Below are 20,245 nucleotides of genomic sequence, written 5' to 3' on the forward strand. Positions count from 1 at the left end.
ATTACTGTTTACAACGTCAAAGTCAGCTACAGTTGCATGGACAACATGAAAACAGTAATCAACAAACACAACATGAAAATAACAAACGCCGACAACAACGCCAACGCAACCACCGGAGAGCAATGCAACTGCCGCAAAAAAGACCAATGCCCGCTAGACAACAAATGCCTGACTTCCAGTGTAATCTACAACGCACAAGTTACAACTAACAACACAACCAAGAACTACATTGGACTGACAGAAGGAACATTCAAACAGAGATTCTCGCAGCACAAATCCACATTTAAGCACAGAAAACACATCAACAGCACCGAGCTTTCTAAATACATCTGGCAACTACACGACAAAAAACAAGACTTCAACATCAAATGGTCAATTATTAGCCGTGCAAGACCCTACAACAACATTTCCAAACGATGCGACCTCTGCCTCACAGAAAAACTAATGATTATCAAACATAGCAACGACAATCTACTAAACAAAAGATCAGAACTTATTTCTAAATGCCGGCACGAGAACAAATTCTACTTGAAGAACGCTTGACACTTTCTTTATATTGTACTGCACCCACGCAGTTTATACTCGTCCCCGTAATTTCTGTCTTCACACCTATTGTTTTCCAGTATAACTATCACTTATTGTAATGCAACTAGTCCAGCAATTAGCCTATTGTTTAATACCGTGTATATATATCTAGTTGATAGGAATGCTTATCATTAAATACTGTCTGATGAGTGCGTAAGCACGAAACTCGGAGTAACAGCAAATCTTGCCTCTTCGTTATTACTCATATTTACACATACATTATTATCAGAGAAAATTCAAAACGTTTCCGGAAAAAAAATTGACGCAATACACGTGTAGTTTTGTAGGGTGTGGCATATTATATGATTCTTCTCAAACTCATTAATAATTCATCAAGTTTAAACAAAGGAAATCATGACTGTGACAGTGCTTGGATATCTGATCTTAATTAGCATAGATTTTTACAATTTTATTTCTCCGTTTTCTTCTTAGTCTTGGTTTCGATTGAGAAGATATATCAAACACTCAACACAGTGTTTCACCACATTACCAAACACCCCAACAAAGTTCGTCAAAAATACTTCGCTACGCGTCGTATTTTTAACATTCCTCTCGGCGTTTGGAAATGTGGTCAAACACCGTCTTTCGTGTTTGATATATTACGTAAAGAGTCATGGTAAATGGTTTTCATTGAATAACAGTGAGCGTATGAACTAAACCTTTACCTTGACGTAATTCCACCAGTGCTTCACTTTAGCAAAGTTAACTCCATCCGAACTATAATACACATAGTACGCCGTTACCCACTGGTCAGCGTCCTGTCGTCCCTGAGTCGCAATTCCAACGACCTTCATCCACGTCCACAAATAAATTTGCAGCCATTGGTTATGGTTGTTATGGCGGGAACACCAGGCTCCCATCAACCGGCCACGGCGTGGACGGTGAAGCCTACCCAACCACGCCGCATGGTTTGCATCCCACTGAGACGAGGCTGTCATGGCAGAATTCTTGATACGGCCATTTTGAATACCAACAGGACTGTCGTAAAACCGTTCTGAAACAAAATCGATTGAAGGTTATTTTGGGAAAAGGTTGTGTACCATCTACAGGAGGTTCCTAAATTTTCTTGCCTCTAGACTTTTTCAAGACCCTGATACTATTAACCCTTATTTTTTACTTCATAGAAAGTCCTTTTTGTTTAGTCCGTCCAGTAGCATTCGTAGAAAAAAGCTTTCACATGCGGTCAGCCAACCATATACTCCGCTCTATAGCCTTTAAATAACGGTAAGCCAAAGCTTTTGAGTTATTTTCATTCCATATAATAGTGTTGTAAACTCTGCCGATAGAAACACAGTTGGTTAAGAGCTTGCTTTTAAGCGAAACGTTAAATGGTGAAGCTATTTTTTGTCGGTTTAGTGTCGGTCTTATTAACAGGGTCCTATCTCTTCCCCGGGAATGAGGTTGGTTTAGTGTCTGCTACTGTTGTAACAATAATGTGTACAGCTGAAAGTTTCCAAAAATGTTCAGACACCAACAGTCTTCAGGCAATATATCATTATCTTTCTTAAAGGTATATAAGGCACAAACGAAACCTTAGTCGTGGCAGCGTGCAATGTTGGATAACCTGCAATATAAACATTTCATACCGTGCAACAAAAGCCATATCAAGACCTACCCCGCAGGCGACATCCATAAAGCTCCACGCGCATAGCAATGTAACTACGCCATGACCGGGGATGAATTCGGACAAACTGCGCGCGTATTGCTGGCATGATCTTGTGACCCACCGTGTGAAAAATGTCGTAATTACCTCGGAAGATCTGGGGAAAGATCATACTGGCGATTACTTCAACATCACATTATGTATGCACTGAGTATCTATAAGCTCATGACACTTAATAATATATAAATCGAAAACTATAGTCGTCACTTACAGAGCTTCATCAGAAGAGCAAGAAAAGGAAAATGGCACGAGTGTGTACACAGATGTGTTGTAATAGGCCATTTCCGAAATACCTTGTGCCTCTATCTGTGTCAAAACGAGTCTTTTTGCGAAGACATTCATATGAAAATGTGTTCCGCCTACAGGTTCATTTTCATGCAAATCAAACTCATTTTCATATGAAAGGTTTTGCTTGAAGACTCGTTTAGAAACAAAGGTACAAGGTAACTCGGAAATGGCCTATAAGTTTATGATAGGAGCAAAACCGTTTGGATTCATCCGATTAGACTTGACTTCTACCAAATGTGAAGGAAATATAGTACAATTCAATGTGTTGTCCGCGTGAGCATACCGTAGAAAAACAGTGGATCGACATTTAAACCATAACTTTATACAGCGTTGTCCGAGCACATTAGTGTATGACGTCATGGTACGACACTATAACACTGGGAATGGACCCTTTGCACGACTCGTCACATGGTACAAAATCAACCATGCTGGGATGCATGTTGGACAGTGGGACTTCAAAAACGCAGCAACTCGAGCGAGTTCAAATGCACATTTCTTGGTTTTGGAAGTACGACTGTGCAACTTGCAGTCCAGCATGGTTGATTTTGTTCCATGTGACTGGGTCATGGAAAGGGCCTATTCAGACGTCCTTCTCGGCAAGGCCCTCGGGGGGTTAAGCGCGAGAAAATGGCTGACACTTCGGACAACGCTAGGGCGCCCTAGATAAGAAAGGTTAATTTGAAGCAACACAAGCCGTTACCTTAACTCTTCCGTACGACAGGTAGGCTTTGAACCGCACTCCAAAGCGACTGAATGATAGACTATAACTTTTCACCCATTGATGAGCTTCTCGTCTTCCTTGAGTAGCGATTCCTTTGATGATACTCAGCTGCCTTAAGTCAATCTGCAGATATTGATGGGTGTTTCGATGCCTTGCTACCCAAGCTCCTGTTCGTCCATGACTGTTAAAGATGTTCAGACGCGCTCGGTCAGGTCCGTGGTTGTAGTTGTACGACGACGAGGCCCGAAGATGACCCGAGAGGATACGATAGTCTTCCATACCAAGAGGCATAACACAACGATCTAAACAAAACGGACGTAGCAAAAACGTGACTTCTATCCGAGTGAGTTTTGTGTTCTGATGTAAACGTTTACATACAGTTTGATAAAAGGGCTGAAACTGACGAAGAAGGAGGCAAAAAGTGTTTGACTGTGTTGGCCACATTTTGAAACACCTCGAAGTTCGTCAAAAACACTCCGCTGCGCTTCGTATTTTCAACTCTCTCCTCGGTGTTTCAAAATGCGGTGAAACACGGTCTTTCCTGTTTGATATATAACTTCTCAATTCTTATACCTCCTCATGTCGTATACCTTCTTGTCCCGTGATAACTGGTATGGATTGATACCCACCTGTGAGACATCCATAGAATTCCACCCTCATGGAGATGTGTTTGTACCATCCTCTGGGATGAACCCGGATGTAACGGCAGCGCAGTATAGGAACAAAGGAATTCGTGACAACGGTGTTTTGGTCTCGGTTTCCCGGGAAGTACTGTAACAGATAATTTGAAAATTCAGCACAAAAAGAAAACTGTCTATTCCTTTTTGTATCTGTTAAAAATTGTTGACCTTTCCTTCAATAGTAAATGGTTTGAACCCAGGAGTATCAGTAGTTCGTATAGTGTGATCGTCTAGGTGAGTGTAGTTCTGAAAAGAACTGTTGTTGATGACTGACGTTTCGACAACCTGAGTGGAAGTCATCTTCAGAGTCAAGTAAATAGTGTTTGTCAGTCGATGATGTTGTAACCTACTGAAGCTGACGTTACGAACAGGAACCCTACACCTGTTACTACAGTGACTATACCTTACATTAAGGGCACTTCTGAGACCATCTCGCGGATCCTACAGCCCTACAACATTCGTGTAGCCCACAAACCTACAACTACGTTACGATACTTACTGACCAACCTGAAAGACAGAGACGACTAACAACAGACAGGGAGCAGTTTACAAGATCAAATGCTCCGACTGCCAGGCTCCCTACATTGGTGAGACTGGCAGAAACCTTAACACAAGACTGACTGAACACAAACGAGCCAGGAAAAATGGTGATGCCAACAATCACATTGCTGTACATCATCAACTGACGAACCACAACATTGACTGGGACTCTGCTCAGTGCTTAACCTACAGTACAAACTATTTTCAACGACTGACTCTGGAAAGCTGGTACACTAACCTAGAAACAAACGCCTCTTAACAGATGTCAACAACTACCGGCGCCTTACAAACGACTTATCCATGACGGAAACGAAACCGACAAACGGACTTCTAACAGATCGACTTAACAATACACGGACCAAAAACCGACCTATTTGACCAACAATAGACGGATCGAAACCCACCAATGACTGATGACAAACTTTACACGAGTCTTTCAGCCAATACCATCATGGCTATACTGACCAATCACGTTCAACGAGCCATACTTATAACATCATCGACTGACAAACACTATTCACTTGACTCTGAAGATGACTTCCGCTCAGGTTGTCGAAACGTCAGTCACCAACAACAGTTCTTTTCAGAACTTTCCAACGAGCATCCCCCGACCCTTTTAACCCGCGAGATCCCCCGGAATTTGGGCCTTAAGGGGGTATGGTACCCTAAAATATGGCGATGTTCATGAAAAATTCAATTTCTTGGAAATACAAGACTTAAGACCCTTGAGGACTTGTCAAAAACATTTTGAAACGATCTTGCCGAATTTCCTTCCAGATGAGTGTGAAATTTAAGGAAAGTACACAGTGGTATAAGTTTTTTCACGTGGCAACGACCATAGCAACGACTGTTTACTATAAGAACGTGACCAAAAATATAGATTATTTTTAACTTATATGAACGAAACTATTTAGAAAAAACTTGTAAGACATGCACAACTCGATTGGTATAATTATTTGTGAAAAGCTTTGCCTCGAATTGCCATCACAGGCTCATTCATTTCCCTTATGACAAGGAATATTTCCCACAACTGCGGTAACTTTTTACAAAATAGAACAACCATTGCACCCCCTCCCCCGAGATCCAATCTGTACCCCCCCCCCCCACTATTTGTGGCTCGTTAAATGCTTAATACTTCGTGTAAGAAACTTAAAGTGCATTTTTCTCAAAAGTTTACTTTTGTACCGACTGACTTCGCGCCAACATTTCTACTTTGCAAGGTTTTTAAGTAGAATTTCTGAAACTTGGGCTCATCAAAGACCAATAGTGTCGTGATGATATAAACCAAAAAAATCGTAACATTTTAAGGTCTGTCACGTGACATGAGATGATTTGTCCACTGGGTGTGGTAAAAAATAAGGTTATTTCCAAATAAAGCTGTAAAAAGCACTGAAAATAAGAGTTAACTGTCAAAATTTAGGTTCATATCACAGAACAAAACAGAAACTTACATGATATGCTTATTTGACAGTCAATTCTTGTTTTGTAAAAGAGCAGGAAGTGTTGGCGTCAATACTATAAAACACTCTTCAAAAGGGTGTGGCTGGTTTCCATAGCAACCATTTTGAGTAAAACTCTAGAAATTTAATTTCTCTTCTTGAGTGCAATAGCACACAATTGATCTTTCTTCACCATATTTAAACAAACTTTTTGGTCCATATTGAGGGTACCATACCACCTTAAGGGCCCATTAACCGATCTTTTCAAGCCGTTGCTAAGGAAAATTTATTCTCATACAACCTCATCGTTTTTAGTTAGTTCAGAGTTATTTCATGTGTTTTAACTTTTTCATGATCAGCAACACTAGTGATGACGTCATCAGGCCACGCCCACGGTCATGTGACTAATACTGAAAAAACGCAAAGACTCCCAGGCAAATTACTTTATCGGGATTTTTTTCATTGATTTAATATTTTAATTGAAATCCTCATAACGCTATGCATAGATTTTGTTTCATTTCTAAAAGGTCAAATTTTGAGAGAATTTCAAGATATTAAAAAATTCGTAATTTTCTGAAAAAAGCATGATTTCGAAAAAGGAATGCATAGCTATGTTTCCAACGTTGGCTTTAATCGAAATCCGCCAAAAAAGGCTGGATTTAATGAAAAACCGCATTTCCTTTGGCATTTAAAGAAACCGGAAGTGCGTCCGATATATGTTGAAAGTTAGTTTTTCTCTTTCTGTTGCTATTGTTTTACTGTCTTTCTCTTATTTTGTCTTTGGTTGTACTTTTTTTACTTTGCATTTTGTGGAAAACAAAGAAAAACTTCTAAAATGTAAGCGAATTTGCAAATTATTGATTTTCTTGTATTTTCCGCGCTCAGGCTGACGTAATTAACCGGAAGTGAAATTTCACCTCCTCAGCAAAGCGCGCGAGCGCGCGCATAAATCGGTTAATGGGCCCTTAATCATTCCTCCACAAGTAAACGATAAAGAAGTTTCGTGTTTTCTCCAACAAGACTTATTTTCAAAAACGCCTTCGAAGTTTGTTCTAGAAACGTAAACTAGCATTTATGGTCTCTGGGCAAAGGGTTTCCAAATCGAAGATTAGTCAAAATTCAATCCAGTCGACCCCTTCAGTGTGGCGCGATCACTGCACGAGGGTGGATAAATGATGATATAAAACGGGCGCGCAAAGGGAAACTCAACAAAATACGTTCTCAAAAACATCTTTTATAAATATGGAAGATAGCCACTGAGCACGTTTCACATACCTTAATGTTATTCCGTTCTTTATAATGCATGAAGTGGACTGCATCAAGACTCCTGGTCACGTAATACTGCGTGACCCACTGATTCAGATCTTGTCGCCCCTGTATTGACATCTTAATAATCTTCGCTGCTCTTCCAAAGTCACACTGGAGCCACTGGAAGTGATTGTTGTACTTGGCTGACCAAGCTCCGATGTATCGCCCCCGACGCCTTCGGTTGAGCCGCGCCAGGTAAGGGCCATGGTAACGATCCCACGAGGATGCTGCTGTTATTTTCTGGTTCTTGATACGACCTGACTGCATTCCCATTGGTCGGTTGCAAAGAACACCTGATGACGTTTGAAGGTGAAAACTAAGTTGCTAGAGATAAGTGCACTGACTGTGAAAAAAGGGCTCAGCGATTTTCAACTCCAAGATCAAAATATCAAATCTCCTAACTTATTGTCACACGTTTGCTTTAAAGTTAGCTCTGAGAATTTGGAATCCAGAGATCTCTAGATGACGATTTTCTGTATTCTCATTACCTCTCTACATAATAATGTATTGAAGCTGAAGACGAAATAAGTATTCAATCATGCTTGGAAATTGAAGCGTTCTAATAACATTTCGTAGCAATAGTTTCATTAACTTAAACGGAGTTCCGTGAGGAAAATTGAAAATATGAGTAAGTTCTATCCCAAAATTGCTTCAGAATCGTTTCTATACGAAATAAAAGATAATTACAAATAAAAAAAGTCATAATAAATCTTTAAAAATGATGACACTAATGTAAAACTTCTGAGTACAAAGAAACAACGAAAGGAAACTAAACCGCTGACTTAAATTGTTGTTGCTTGATTCCTTAATTTTCTCAGGCCCGACGTCGCTTGAAGTAAACTGATTACAAATTTTACATTACGTAAAGAAGACAAGTTTTTAACATTTGGTGTTATCGCCGCGTATACATGTATACATTTGGGACTCCTACCCAGTCTACAGCCGTACAACTCCATTCTCAAGGAGATATGCCCGTACCAGGTCCTGGGATGAACACGTATATACCGGGCTTTGATGGTTGGGCGGAGCCTGTGCACCACCACAAAGTATCGTTCGGTATTTCCCTGGAATATCTGGAAATTAAAAAATGCAAAACGTGTAAAATTATTCTTTTAACTATCCAGTAAACGGTCTTGCTTTTTAACAATAATCTAAGAAACAAGTGTGGACCAATTTCACATGACCAATAAGCCGGAGGACACTTGATTCTTCGTCTAACCTTAGACAAAGTGCTCGACCCACGCGTGTGGAAACACCAACCTCTACTGCGTGTGTCTCGCGTACCGCGCTCGCTACGCGCATGCGGTTAGTGACGCGTAACTGCTTGTACTGCACTAGCACATAGACTTTTGTTTATTCATCGCGCAGCTATTATTGTTACGCGATCGAAAGCAATTAAAATCCTTTGGAAAATTTCAGTCATTATTTTTCTAGTGGTGAGTGCTTCCGATGACCGGAAGAATAAACAGTGGAGACACCTTACCTTAACTCTCTTTCCGTGTCTGTATGGAAAGAACCTTACTCCATTGTTACTGTATGACACGGTGTAGGACTTTACCCATTGGTTGGCATCATAACGTGCCTGAGTGGCAATTCTCTTCACCCTGGAGGTAGTTCCCAAGTCAACCTGAAGAAACTGGTGCCTGTTATTGTACTTAGCAATCCAGCCGCCTCGCATGGAGCCTCGATTCTGTGCCTGCAGCCTGGCGCTCCAGGGACCATATAAGTGGTTGTACATTGAGGAGGCGGAGAACATCGCGCGAGTAACGCGACCGTCTCGGATTCCAAGTGGCAGATCGCAACGATCTACATTGTAAGTAAAGATTTGAACATTATTATTGCTCTTAAAACTTAAATTTTCATGAACACAGGTAAATAACACTTAGTTATAGTAAATACGTGAGACTGAACAGTGATGAACTGAAGCAAAGAAGAAATGTGCCTTGAACGACGTCCGATTTATAATTAATACCAAAATAGTACAGTAGCCGGCTATTTTAACACTTTTTTGGTTACATCAGGTTTGGTTTTCTTATGTTGTTTTCTTTTTTACAGATTTGTAAGACAAAAATAAAATTGTGTGCCCCGTGTGAGGATCGTACTCACGACCTTTAGATTTCTTAGTTGGATTATGAGACTGAAACACTGCCTACTGCGCTAACGAGGCATCTGCTTAAGCATGAAGGATAACTTCAAATTTTTGTTTAGTTCACTATTTGATTTAAGCTGGACGAAACATTCTCAAACTCATTACTGCTAATTCATCAAGCTAAAACAAAGAAAATCACAACCGTGAATGAGTTTTGGATACCCGGTATTAATAAGCATACATTTTAACGATTTTACCTCTCCGTTTACTCCTTAGTTTTTGCTTCGATTGACAGGAAATATCCAACACTCGAGACAGTGTTTCATCGGCTATTCAAACACCTCGAATTTCGTCAAAATACTCCGCTGCTCGTCGTATTTTGAACTCTCTTCTCGGTGTTTGGGAATCCCGTTGAAACACTGTCTCTAGTGTTTGATAAATACTTGAACATTCCTAGTGAGTTTGCAAACGTTTAATTTCATCGCAAATATCAACATAAGTAAGGGCGCAAGAGAAACTGCGGACGGAAACTAAGAAGAGTAATGAAAAACTTGCAGACGTCGACAAAAAGATAACAGAAGTAATTTTTAGTTTGAGCAAACGTTTTGATATCTAGAAGTACCATGTCTTCTCATATCCCGAAAATTAAGGTCCTTCTAAAAACTCAAACCATTTTGTTTTAGGGTTTGGGTAATAAGCTTTGCGCTAAGTTTTAAAATTGAGAAGCTAAACAAAGAAGTTAACTCACCGGCAACACATCCATAATACTCGACTCTCATAGAGATATGTCTGTACCAGCCACGTGGGTTGAGTTTAACATATCTTGCTAAAATCGGCGGGTTGATGGCGTTTTTCATAATACTGTTTTGATCACGATTGGCTTGGAAAAGCTGTGAGTGTAAAAAAAAAAAACTAATTGTTGTCTAATCACTCTGCAGTGAAAGGAAAACAAAATAATTTCTAACTTAGTATGAGTAAGAAAACATCAGTCATATAGGAGGGGGCGTCTCGTTTATTGATCAGACATAAATTGCCCTAGGATAGTTATTAACACAATAAACGTAGTAAACAAAAACACGGAAATTTACTAAAACAAAATTTCCAAAATGAACTGATCAAAAGCGGAGGTGCCGCCGTCCAAGTGACAACTCCTAACGGACAAACTCCTTAAATATTAACTTCTTAGCATAATTATGTAACCTGCATACCAACGAGTCTACATACCAGCACAATAACAACGTGAAAAATTATATGTCATTTATGGCTATTTAGCATGGTTATTGAAATGCCTGGAGGAAAGTCAGTCTTCTTGCTGAATATTCAAATTACTTTACACACGTCTAGCAAGGCTATCTTGACCTAACGCCGAGGGGAGACTCCTATATAAAAAAAGACGAGTGTTCGTCGTATCTTTTAGGGTTACAAAAGCGGTTTTGGTATTTTTTTTTAGGGTGTTCAGCTTCAAACGGTCCACAGCGGGAACGTTTGAGGCACCTCTAAGGGAATTGAGGCGAAAAGTCAGTGTCAGTCAATGTATTGTTTTAGAATTGGTACCTCTTAGGGGTGAAAACATTTCAAGCCACTCCTACAAAACTGGATCTTGCTACCTCTTAGGGGTTCTTTTCAAAATATCCGAGGAGAATCCACGTCCTTTTATATTGCAGTTCCCTAAGGAACCTAAGGTTGATAGGAAAGCGAAGTTCAACTTCCGATAGACCCAAACCCGCTCCAACTTGAGTCACGCATCTAGTTTTGAAAATATTGTAACCTGCCAGGCAGAATCAACGTTGCGATAAATTAACCCTCAAAGGTATGAAAAACTTAAAACACGGAAGAGGATTACACCTTTCAAAGCAAGATAACACTCTGTGAATCCGGCGTAAGAACAAGTCAACTGTGTAGGAAGACGGTAAATATTTCAAAATTCAAAACTTTACGGAGATTAAATATTAACATCCCATTCCCATATAAGCACAGGTATTTAAACAGCATATTTATCATCATCACCTTGTATGCACTCCTGAACTTGTACATCTCCCAATGAACGTTATCCTGGCTAGACGACAGATAGAACGACGTCACCCATTGGTTGGTATCCTGCCGGCCTTGGGTGGCTACTTTGGTGATTTTCATTGCTCGACCAAAGTCACACTTGAACCACTGCAAGTGATTGTTGTGCCTTGCGCACCAGGCCCCCACGAAGCGACCGTGCTTGACTTGGCCCAGTCTCCCGAGTCTGGCCGCGTGAAAGTGGTTCCATTCGGATGAAGCGGTAATTCGACTGTCCGGGAGGCGACGGTTTTGCAATCCCAGGGGTTTGTTACACGGAGCAGCTGTGTAATACACAATGGTGAATAATCAGATTAGTCCATGGCATGTTAGTGAACATGATCTTTTAATGGCGCCAACGAAGAGCTGACACTCGAAACGTGAAGGCTAATCGCTTTTACCGACCTTATCTTTTCCCTCCTGTCACTCTTATAATTACAGTCTGAATTGTACCTCCCCTCTCCCTCAGTCTTTTAACCATTACTAACGTGTAGTAAATATATTTATTGTCATTTCAAATATACCTGAACAACCATAAACCTCAGCCCTCATAGATATCCAGCTGTACCAGCTTCGCGGATAAAAACGAACATGTATAGCCGTGAATGGCCTGGTAAACTGGTGATACACAATGGAATGGCGGTCGGTGTTTCCATTAAAAACCTGAAGAAAAAAATATAAACAAACATGCATGAAGTAGGCTGAGGAACGAGTAGTGAAAATATAAAGACTTAAGATTTTTAGATGAAGGGAGAGCAGCCCGGTTAGCTCAGTCGGTAGAGCATCAGACTTTTAATCTGAGGGTCGTGGGTTCAAGAACCATGTCGGGCGACAACATTTTTTGTTTAAGCAACGGTTAAAAGACTTGAAACTGAAACGGGCCAAGACTAGATATAAAATAATCGAACCTATATATCAGTTAAAATGAAAGTGGAGTTTGGTTCTTTCCTTTTTCTTTCCCCGGTGAGGCATTTTTTTTTTCAGAAACAGTCAAAACTGTGAATGTTCCAGATATCAAGTTTGATAGTAAATATCCCATGCACGTGGTTTTTGAACCTGCTTCAAATAACTACAAAAATTTGCTAAATGGTCTGATAAGAAAGTATTATTACTTGCTCCTAACCCTCGATGTTTCGGTAAGCTTGACTTCCCTTCTTCAGGAATATTGAGAAAAATTAAAAGGTAATAAAGTATTCTCTATTTTCCAATTGCCCATAATTCACTCTGTTTGCCCCCCAAATTTTGTATGAACTGTTGTTGTGAAATGCTCTTGGGAATATGCAGACCTCTAAAGAGCATTTAAAAATAATAGCTTATGCAAAATTTTGTGGCCAACAGAGTGAATTATGGTCAATTGGAAACTAGAAAATGGCGAACTAGCTTTTTCGCTTCTGAAACGTCTGTTTTTTTATAAAATCGATTTCCCTCGGAAAAATCCCGAAGAACACAGAACAATTTTGATTTTATAGAAGAGAGGTTAAAGTTTCAGAGGTACAGTTAGATTTTCTTGATTTTTATACTTATCTCGCTCTGTTCGATCTTTTATCTTATCAGTGACTACAGGTATGGCAGAAATGTGATATTTACCTTGGTAGTGCGACCTTCCTTGTAAGACACGAAATTCATCCCACCTGTGCTGTAAGCGACTGTATAACTTCTCACCCACTGATTTGCATCCTGCCTTCCCTGAGTGGCCACGCCTTTTATGCGCATCAACTCTACAAAGTTCACTTGAAACCATTGTCCTACTCTTCTGAGCCGCACGCTCCATGACCAGCGGTGGTTCAGTCGGCCATGCCAGGGTGAAAGGTGATGGTTGTAGTAGGTGGAGGCCGTAAGATGGCCATCTGTAATACGCTTATCTTCCAAACCGAGAGGCATAGCACAGCGGTCTAAACAAAAGTAAGATGGGAGGTATTAAGGGTGAATGGAGGTAGAACACGTCGCAATGACGACAAGAAGGTTCAAGTGCTATTCGCCATTTTCACATCGCCCATAATACACCTTGTTTGCCCCCCAAAATTTTGCATAAGCATGGTCTTCAGTTTTTCTTGGGACGACTGTAATACCCAGGAGAAATAAGAAACAAAGGTTATGCAAATTTTTTTTTTTTGGTTGGGGGGGGGGGGGGAGCAAACAAGGTGTATTATGGGGAATGTGGAAATGGCGAATAAACCATTCTTTGATACACTTCTCAATGTCCCTTCACGCAAGTCCGACCCGCGCGTGTTTTACTCTCAATACTTATACTCTGGCGATCGTTGATAGCACCGTCGGCGAGACTCTTAAGTAACGGGTTATTTCGGACTATTTCGCGAAATAAGACCTTTGTATGACCCTGTCACGTGGTACAAAAGTACAAGCTCAGCCCTGCTGTGACGCAAGTTACACAGTGAGCTTGACTTTACTTTGTTTTAGATGACCCACTGCATAACTTGCGGCCCACTGTACTGTTAATGATTGATTGATTGATTGATTGATTGATTGATTGATTGATTGGCTGATTTGCAACATGTAACCGGGCCCTGTAAAGGGCTTGTTCATCCCCGGCACAAAAAAAGTCTTTTTGGAGGCTTCACTGCAGTGCTTTTTCATCTACAAAGTGTCAAAGTTCTCACCTGAGAATCAAGAGTTTTACGTTGACAACCAAAAATTAAGAGAATTATTCCCCCCATTTCATGCAAATCAAAAGTGTGAGAATGATATCGATAAACAAACCTTCAGCGCATCCATAGAACTCCACCCTCATGGAAATATGTCTGTACCAGCCCCAAGGATGAATTTCAATGTACTGGGCTTTGATTCGAGGGAACAGTCGATGTTGAACAACGCTGTTTTGATCTCTGTTTCCTTGGAAGTACTAACAGAGAGAACAGCAAAGAGGCATTATTTAAATTTCGTATATTTTCTTTGGTGAATGTTACTCTGTTGTTTGCGTCGACCAAGTCAGCTTGATCAATGAAGAATCACCAATCAGAATCATCACGAAAACTGTGACCGGAAACAGTGAAAATTAAGGGAACAGTAATGTGAATCAGACTGCTCTTAATTTTCTTAATTTGCATCTCATAGCACAGTTGCCTCGTTAGCGCAGTGGGCAGCGCGACAGTCTCATAATCCAACTAAGAAATCTGAAGGTCGTGAGTTCGATCTTCATACGGGGCACAGGGTTTTATTTATTTATTTATTTATTTATTTATTTTTTTTTTTGAGTCGGTACGCGATAATTCAGGTAGAGGTACATAGGAAAACCTTTGCGCACCGAGTTTTCCAGACAGAAATTCACTTTTTGGATGTTTACTATTTTTGATGTCTGTCTAGCCAGTCCGAGAACTAATTCTCACTTGGGGTAAAGGCCAGTTAAAGTTATGGTTTGCTGTTAAACTCGCTGCAAAAAAACTCCCGCATTTTACGTTGTACACGCTGGAATAAGAGAACTAGCAAGTCCTACTGCAAAATAAGGGCCAGGCAGTCCAAACTTAACTTGAAAAAGAGACGCTGTAAGTTCAGCCGAAAATTCCGGAACTCTTGAAACGGGGTCAAATGGCATAGAAATTTCCTACGAAAGTTTCCGAAAAATCCGAAATGGGAGCTATATAACCAAAAATTACTGACATTTCGGATAGGAAAATCAAGTGGAACTCAAATTCCCGGTAACGAAATTTCAGACATTTTTGGTATAGCTTTAAAAAATGATATTTCCATTCGCCACTGGAAATTTCCGGTAATGCAAACCGGAGTTTTTGGTTGATTGGAAAGCACCCCAGGTTTAGGATCATTCACGACTTTAAATCTAGCAGTCTAGATATTCATAGATGCCTCGTTGGCGCAGTAGGCAGCGCGTCAGTCTCATAATCTAACTTAGAAATCTGAAGGTCGTGAGTTCGATCCTCACACGGGGCATGAATATTTTGATATAGCTAAGAATGTCGTTAATTTTTGCCGCCCATTGAGACCATAAAACGAGCAAGATCAGCGCTTTTACTGTGAGAAAAAACTGAACACTCTTGTTAATATGAAGGGCGCTCATTCTAAAGTCACTAAAAAATGTGTACACCTGAACAACGTCAATTGTTCAATTATTTTAAATTTGTCTTCACTATAAATGTTTCAGTCTCTAGCGAATGATTTAATTTAATGATTCAGACAACAATCTGTTCTGTAACTAGACTTGCCTAGTAAACCTGAAGTTATACCAGAAACTTTAAAGACATCTTTATTAAAAACTGAATCATTGGATAATCCAATTCAATAGCCACGTTCATTGGCTTAGCCATCATGGATTATGAGCCATTATACCATGCTCTACAAATATGGTAAGCGTACGCGTGAATTCTTGAGACGTTTTTATTTTTATTTTAGTTTATTTTTCTATATTTTGGGGGAGTTTTACAGTCAAACCGGATGTTCTTTAGATGAGAACTTTGCAAACTGTCAATCAAATATCAATGTTGAGGCGGAAGTTTGCAAAGTTCCCATCAAAAGAACATCCGGTTTGACTGTAAATAAAACAGTTATTCCACTCGCGCTTGTTAGATATAAGATGATTATAGCCAACTCATATCAAACGCGTGCTCGTAGAATAATTGTTAAATGCGTATGTAGTATATACCTTTCGATTGCTGTTTTCTTTGTATTCGGCATAGTGTGCACCATCCTGACTGAACGTCAAATAATACTGAGTCACCCACTGACGGGCGTCATGTCGTCCTTGAGTAGCGAACTTCACCACCCTTGTCGGGCGACCAAAGTTCACCTGAAACCATTGAAGACGGTTGTTATGGCGTGCGCACCAGGCCCCCATTCGCGCGCCGACACGATGCAGATGAAGCCTGCCATTGTTAGGTGCATGGTTCCTGTCCCAGCTGGACGAAGCGGTAATTTGTGCCGCGCGAATGCGGCCGTTTTGCATTCCTAGAGGCTTGTTGCATCGCGCACCTAGGTAAAGAATAACCATTTTTGAATGAAAATATGGAACAGCGTTAATCAACCTTAGTTAGCCCTTTGTACACAGCCGTGACCACGAGGCGGGTTTGGGTCTGTTTGGCCTTCGCTCTGAGGCAAGGCCGTACTCAAGTTATCGACCTGCAAGTTTAAACAAAACTCAAATAAAAGAAACGTGAAAAAGGTTTGCTGCGCTTAAGTTATGTTTAAGCCATACTTAAGAATTCAGTTTCAGATCAATCTACAAACTAATTCAGATGTTGAATGTGGTCTTTTGAATAGGTTTTCTAACAGTTTATTCTCAGCCGTAATATTTTTTCTCGCTCTTGAAAGAAAATATGAAGTACTTGCTAGCTCACAGGCCTTGATTGATGATAAGTATGGGTAATCAAATGGTGAGGAAACAAGGAAATAATATTCCGAGTGTTTTGTCAAAATTTTAATAATTAAAAGGCGAGAGAAATAATTAGAATTTTGACAAAACGCAAGTGAAATTATTTCTTAATTTTACGAGTGTACCGTTTCACTACCGTGACCTTCTAATGTCATAGATGACTAATTACGCTTACAATCGCGGGCTTTTGACTTGTTTATTGTATCGAGAAATTTTGCGCGAAACGTTCCCATCGCAATATTGAAATTTCACATGTGAAATTATAGATTAACGCTGAAATTTCGCGCCAAAATTAGGGAGTAATTTGTCACCCATGATATTAATGTGCATGTTTACAATCAGGGGGTAAACAAAAACAGAGAACCGGAAGTGATATCCAAACTCACCGACAACACAACCATATAATTCCACTCTCATTGATATCCAGCTATACCACGTGATTGGGTGGAATCTAAAGTAGCGTCCTAAGATTGGATGACGGAGTCTATGACGTACGATCACGTGCTGATCGTAGTTGGCTGGGAATACCTGAAATAAAAATCCATTACGTTATGCAAGACTTCAAGAACACGGCTCACAACACAGGTAGCAGAGGAGTCCTATTTGCGCGAATCGGTCTGTTATTGATTCGAGTCACCGTGCAGTGCGCATGCGATCGTGTTACGCGCCTGTAGAAATCTTCTATACCAGCGACAATTGTCGAAGCTCTCCGTACGAGGCACGAAGTTCCGATAGGGAAAAAAGAGACAAGGTCTCTCTCTTAGCTTTTAGTCACCACTAGTGATAAGTCCACAGTCATAACTGTACGCTGCTTTCGTATTGTACATTAATACAGACGCGTAACACGATTGCGTACATCGTATCAACTACAGACCGATTCGCGCGGAAATATTGTACCGTAATACATAACGTCGGGCGTTTGATTGTCCAACGCGTTCCCTATTTGTTAATAAGCTATGGAACATGATTGCGACTGTTTCCGAACTAACCTTGGTTCGCCCTCCTTCTTTGTAAGTTATAAACTTGTATCCGTTCTTGCTGTATGACAGAGAATACGACTTCACCCACTGGGCGGAGTTCTGTCTTCCTTGAGAAGCAATACGATACACTTTTGTAAGAGCGCCAAAATCAATCTGAAGCCACTGGCGTCTGTCTCGCCTCTTTGCGCACCAGGCCCCTCCGTATCGACCATGTCTGCGCCCGTTCAATCGTCCACTCCAAGGTCCGCACCAGTAGTTATAGTACGAGGAAGCGCGTATCATCTTATTGTGGACGCGTTTGTCCTCGAGACCAAGTGGCATGTCACAGCGATCTGGAACAAAGAAAAAAAAAAACAGTATTAAAGCAAAAGCACTTTTTCCCAAAACACCATCACGTCTCGTTGTCTAAGAGCCGCCTGTCCTCTGGATATCTTTGGCGATTCCAGCAAAACAACACAACATACTCGCTGAGAAACAAAATACGCCAATTCCCAGAATTTGTTTTTTATCGCATACGGAGCAAATTACCGAATGCTGATTGGCTGAGACAGAAGGCATTTTTTTCACATAGTAAGTTTTCATATGTGGGATGAATCTTCCCGTAATTAACAATTAGATTATGAGCTCGAGATTTCTATCGAGGGCGCAGCCCCAGGAAGCTCTTACGCATAGAAATCGAGAGCGAATAATCTGATTGTTTTAGTGTAAATCCACTAGTCGTTCAAAATTTGCATAAATCCTCTGCAAAAGCACTTCGAAAACGCCAAGAAGCGACCGCCATTATGTTCCCAGCCGCACACTGCTAGGCTGATCACTAGCTACAACAGAATAGATAGTGAAAAGAGTATGTAAAATACTTTTAAGTTACTTACTCCACGGACTTCCATACAACTCCAGTCTCATGGAAATATGTGCTCGCCAGCCTCGTGGTATGATCCGAACATACCGACAGTATATTGCCGGGTTGATTGGGTGGGTTTGGATAGACAGTTGATCACGGTTTCCTTGAAAAGTCTGTGTGAATGCAAAAGAATGGTTTAAGCAACTTAGAAGAAATCTTGGACTGAAGTGAAAGTAATTTACTTATTAAAGCGCAAGACAATAACTCGTTAGAAAAATTTAACATGGCTGGTCCAACTTATGACAAAAAAAATACCCCTTTATTATTTTTTTTCTTTATTTTTCTTTTTTGTAATACCACACTTTAGTTACAATTTTACATTACTTAACTTAGGGGCTGTTTACATGATACCGGGATGATTTTCATTCTGGAACGACTTCATTCCATCCCCATATATTTCTCTGCCGGTATCTGTTTACATGATAACGAGTCGAAATTTTATTTCCTTACAAGCCATTCTGGAATGAGTTCATTCTGGTTTTCAATCTGAAAGAAATCCTCGTTCTGGAATGAAATTTTATTCTTGTATCAAGTAAAGTGAAAACGAAAATCATAAACCATGTAGTCTGGGGCGGGTGTCGCATGCGTATCGTTTACAAGATGGCGGAAATCTGATCTGGCGCGAAAACCTGGGCCCATCGATTGTGTCATGTGAATGCAGCACGAACTTCATTCTAGAATGAAACTCATTCCTGAATGAAAGTCATTCCAGAATCATGTGAATAGCCCCTTACTTACATCACCTGTATCACTTACCAATTACAATAAAAAGCAACAATGCTCACAGTACTTCCGATACTTACAACACTAACATAACGTTTTAACAAGAATTGATTCTACTTAACAATAACACTACAAATAACAAGGACAAATCTAACAAATAATACAACTAACAGATACAATACTACTACTACAATTGCAACTACTACTACTACTACTACTACTACTACTACTACTACTACTACCACTACTACTGCTGCTGCTACTACTACTACTACTGCCACTGCTACTGCTACTGCTAGTGCTACTGCTACTGCTACTGCTACTGCTACTGCCACTGCTACTGCTACTACTACTACTACTACTACTGCTGCTGCTGCTGCTACTACTAGTACTGCCGCTGCTGCTGCTGCTGCTGCTACTGCCAGAGCAACAACTACATTACTCTAACAAACAAAAGTAAATATAAAACAAAGACTGAGAAAAAGACCAAAACATAATGGAATAAAATCAACGAACTTGCTTACCTTTACGGCATAATTCCACCAGTACCTCACTTTAGAGAAGAACACTCCGTCATAACCATAGTAAATATAATACGCAGTCACCCATTGGACGGCATCTTGTCGGCCTTGTGTCGCAATACCAGTGATCTTCATTGCTCTTCTGAAGTCGATCTGTAACCACTGATGGTGGTTGTTATGGCGGGAAGACCACGACCCGATATAAGGGCCTCGTTTGGTGCGGTGCAAGCGAGCCAGCCATGGTGCGTGATGTTTGTTCCACTGAGAGGAGGCAGTGATTTGGCTATTTTTGATACGACCGGATTGGACACCCACTGGGGCATCGCAAAAGTTTTCTGAGAAAAAAAACGCGGCATGAAATTGGTTACTGTTCTTAAAACCAGTCATAGATTTATCATGGCCTTTAAAACTAACTAACTT

General features: G+C 40.4%; 4 protein-coding genes, 1 long non-coding RNA gene and 1 other non-coding gene across 6 annotated transcripts; 1 reads left to right on the forward strand and 5 right to left on the reverse strand.

Moving 5' to 3' along the window:
- Positions 1–899: 899 nt before the first annotated feature.
- Positions 900–3,548, reverse strand: LOC149113720 (EGF-like repeat and discoidin I-like domain-containing protein 3). The gene is made up of 4 exons (XM_089287385.1): positions 3,237–3,548; positions 2,542–2,554; positions 2,201–2,371; positions 900–1,579 (listed from the first exon to the last, which is right to left on the reverse strand). The coding sequence occupies exons 1-4, from the start codon at positions 3,546–3,548 to the stop codon at positions 1,239–1,241; spliced, it is 837 nt and encodes a 278-aa protein (XP_089143511.1). The 3' UTR covers positions 900–1,238.
- Positions 3,549–7,316: 3,768 nt separating this feature from the next.
- Positions 7,317–8,293, reverse strand: LOC149113721 (uncharacterized). The gene is made up of 2 exons (XR_016206311.1): positions 8,156–8,293; positions 7,317–7,517 (listed from the first exon to the last, which is right to left on the reverse strand). It is a non-coding gene; the product is annotated as an uncharacterized LOC149113721 (long non-coding RNA).
- Positions 8,294–8,336: 43 nt separating this feature from the next.
- On the reverse strand, positions 8,337–13,243 carry LOC110068468 (lactadherin-like). Its single transcript, XM_089287386.1, has 6 exons — positions 12,950–13,243; positions 11,887–12,025; positions 11,321–11,646; positions 10,062–10,203; positions 8,708–9,030; positions 8,337–8,375 (listed from the first exon to the last, which is right to left on the reverse strand). Exons 1-6 carry the CDS (start codon positions 13,241–13,243, stop codon positions 8,337–8,339), a joined length of 1,263 nt encoding a protein of 420 aa, XP_089143512.1.
- Positions 13,244–14,012: 769 nt separating this feature from the next.
- On the reverse strand, positions 14,013–17,210 carry LOC110068467 (EGF-like repeat and discoidin I-like domain-containing protein 3). The gene is made up of 3 exons (XM_020775844.2): positions 17,087–17,210; positions 15,975–16,300; positions 14,013–14,222 (listed from the first exon to the last, which is right to left on the reverse strand). The coding sequence occupies exons 1-3, from the start codon at positions 17,115–17,117 to the stop codon at positions 14,025–14,027; spliced, it is 555 nt and encodes a 184-aa protein (XP_020631503.2). The 5' UTR covers positions 17,118–17,210; the 3' UTR covers positions 14,013–14,024.
- Trnam-cau (transfer RNA methionine (anticodon CAU)) lies at positions 15,180–15,265 on the forward strand. Its single transcript is given in 2 exon segments — positions 15,180–15,216; positions 15,230–15,265. It is a non-coding gene; the product is annotated as a tRNA-Met (tRNA).
- Positions 17,211–17,471: 261 nt separating the features above from the next.
- Positions 17,472–19,960, reverse strand: LOC149113722 (EGF-like repeat and discoidin I-like domain-containing protein 3). The gene is made up of 5 exons (XM_089287387.1): positions 19,829–19,960; positions 19,032–19,085; positions 18,553–18,694; positions 17,690–18,012; positions 17,472–17,477 (listed from the first exon to the last, which is right to left on the reverse strand). Exons 1-5 carry the CDS (start codon positions 19,958–19,960, stop codon positions 17,472–17,474), a joined length of 657 nt encoding a protein of 218 aa, XP_089143513.1.
- Positions 19,961–20,245: the final 285 nt, after the last annotated feature.

The sequence above is a fragment of the Orbicella faveolata genome, unplaced genomic scaffold (assembly GCF_042242905.1).
Source record: "Orbicella faveolata isolate gen_17 unplaced genomic scaffold, um_ofav_v1 contig_14, whole genome shotgun sequence".
NCBI classification, from domain to species: domain Eukaryota; kingdom Metazoa; phylum Cnidaria; class Anthozoa; order Scleractinia; family Merulinidae; genus Orbicella; species Orbicella faveolata.

What these genes read in the sequence shown, in the direction of transcription:
- LOC149113722 (XM_089287387.1), bottom strand. Translation starts at nt 19,960, where the DNA reads ATGAAGATCACTGGTATTGCGACACAAGGCCGACAAGATGCCGTCCAA. An exon ending in GGTGGAATTATGCCGTAAAG is followed by an intron (nt 19,086 to 19,828) that starts GTAAGCAAGTTC and finishes ATTTCATTCCAG; the next exon opens with AACGAGGATTTCTTTCAGAT. An exon ending in AACTCATTCCAGAATGGCTT is followed by an intron (nt 18,695 to 19,031) that starts GTAAGGAAATAA and finishes GCATTCACACAG; the next exon opens with ACTTTTCAAGGAAACCGTGA.
- LOC110068468 (XM_089287386.1), bottom strand. Translation starts at nt 13,243, where the DNA reads ATGCCTCTCGGTTTGGAAGATAAGCGTATTACAGATGGCCATCTTACG. An exon ending in TGAGGTTTATGGTTGTTCAG is followed by an intron (nt 11,647 to 11,886) that starts GTATATTTGAAA and finishes TGTATTACACAG; the next exon opens with CTGCTCCGTGTAACAAACCC. An exon ending in GTATTATGGATGTGTTGCCG is followed by an intron (nt 9,031 to 10,061) that starts GTGAGTTAACTT and finishes CTTACAATGTAG; the next exon opens with ATCGTTGCGATCTGCCACTT.
- LOC110068467 (XM_020775844.2), bottom strand. Translation starts at nt 17,117, where the DNA reads ATGAGAGTGGAATTATATGGTTGTGTTGTCG. An exon ending in ATTATATGGTTGTGTTGTCG is followed by an intron (nt 16,301 to 17,086) that starts GTGAGTTTGGAT and finishes TTCTTTACCTAG; the next exon opens with GTGCGCGATGCAACAAGCCT. An exon ending in AAGAAAACAGCAATCGAAAG is followed by an intron (nt 14,223 to 15,974) that starts GTATATACTACA and finishes TCTCTCTGTTAG; the next exon opens with TACTTCCAAGGAAACAGAGA.
- LOC149113720 (XM_089287385.1), bottom strand. Translation starts at nt 3,548, where the DNA reads ATGCCTCTTGGTATGGAAGACTATCGTATCCTCTCGGGTCATCTTCGG. An exon ending in TTATGGATGTCGCCTGCGGG is followed by an intron (nt 1,580 to 2,200) that starts GTAGGTCTTGAT and finishes ATTTTGTTTCAG; the next exon opens with AACGGTTTTACGACAGTCCT.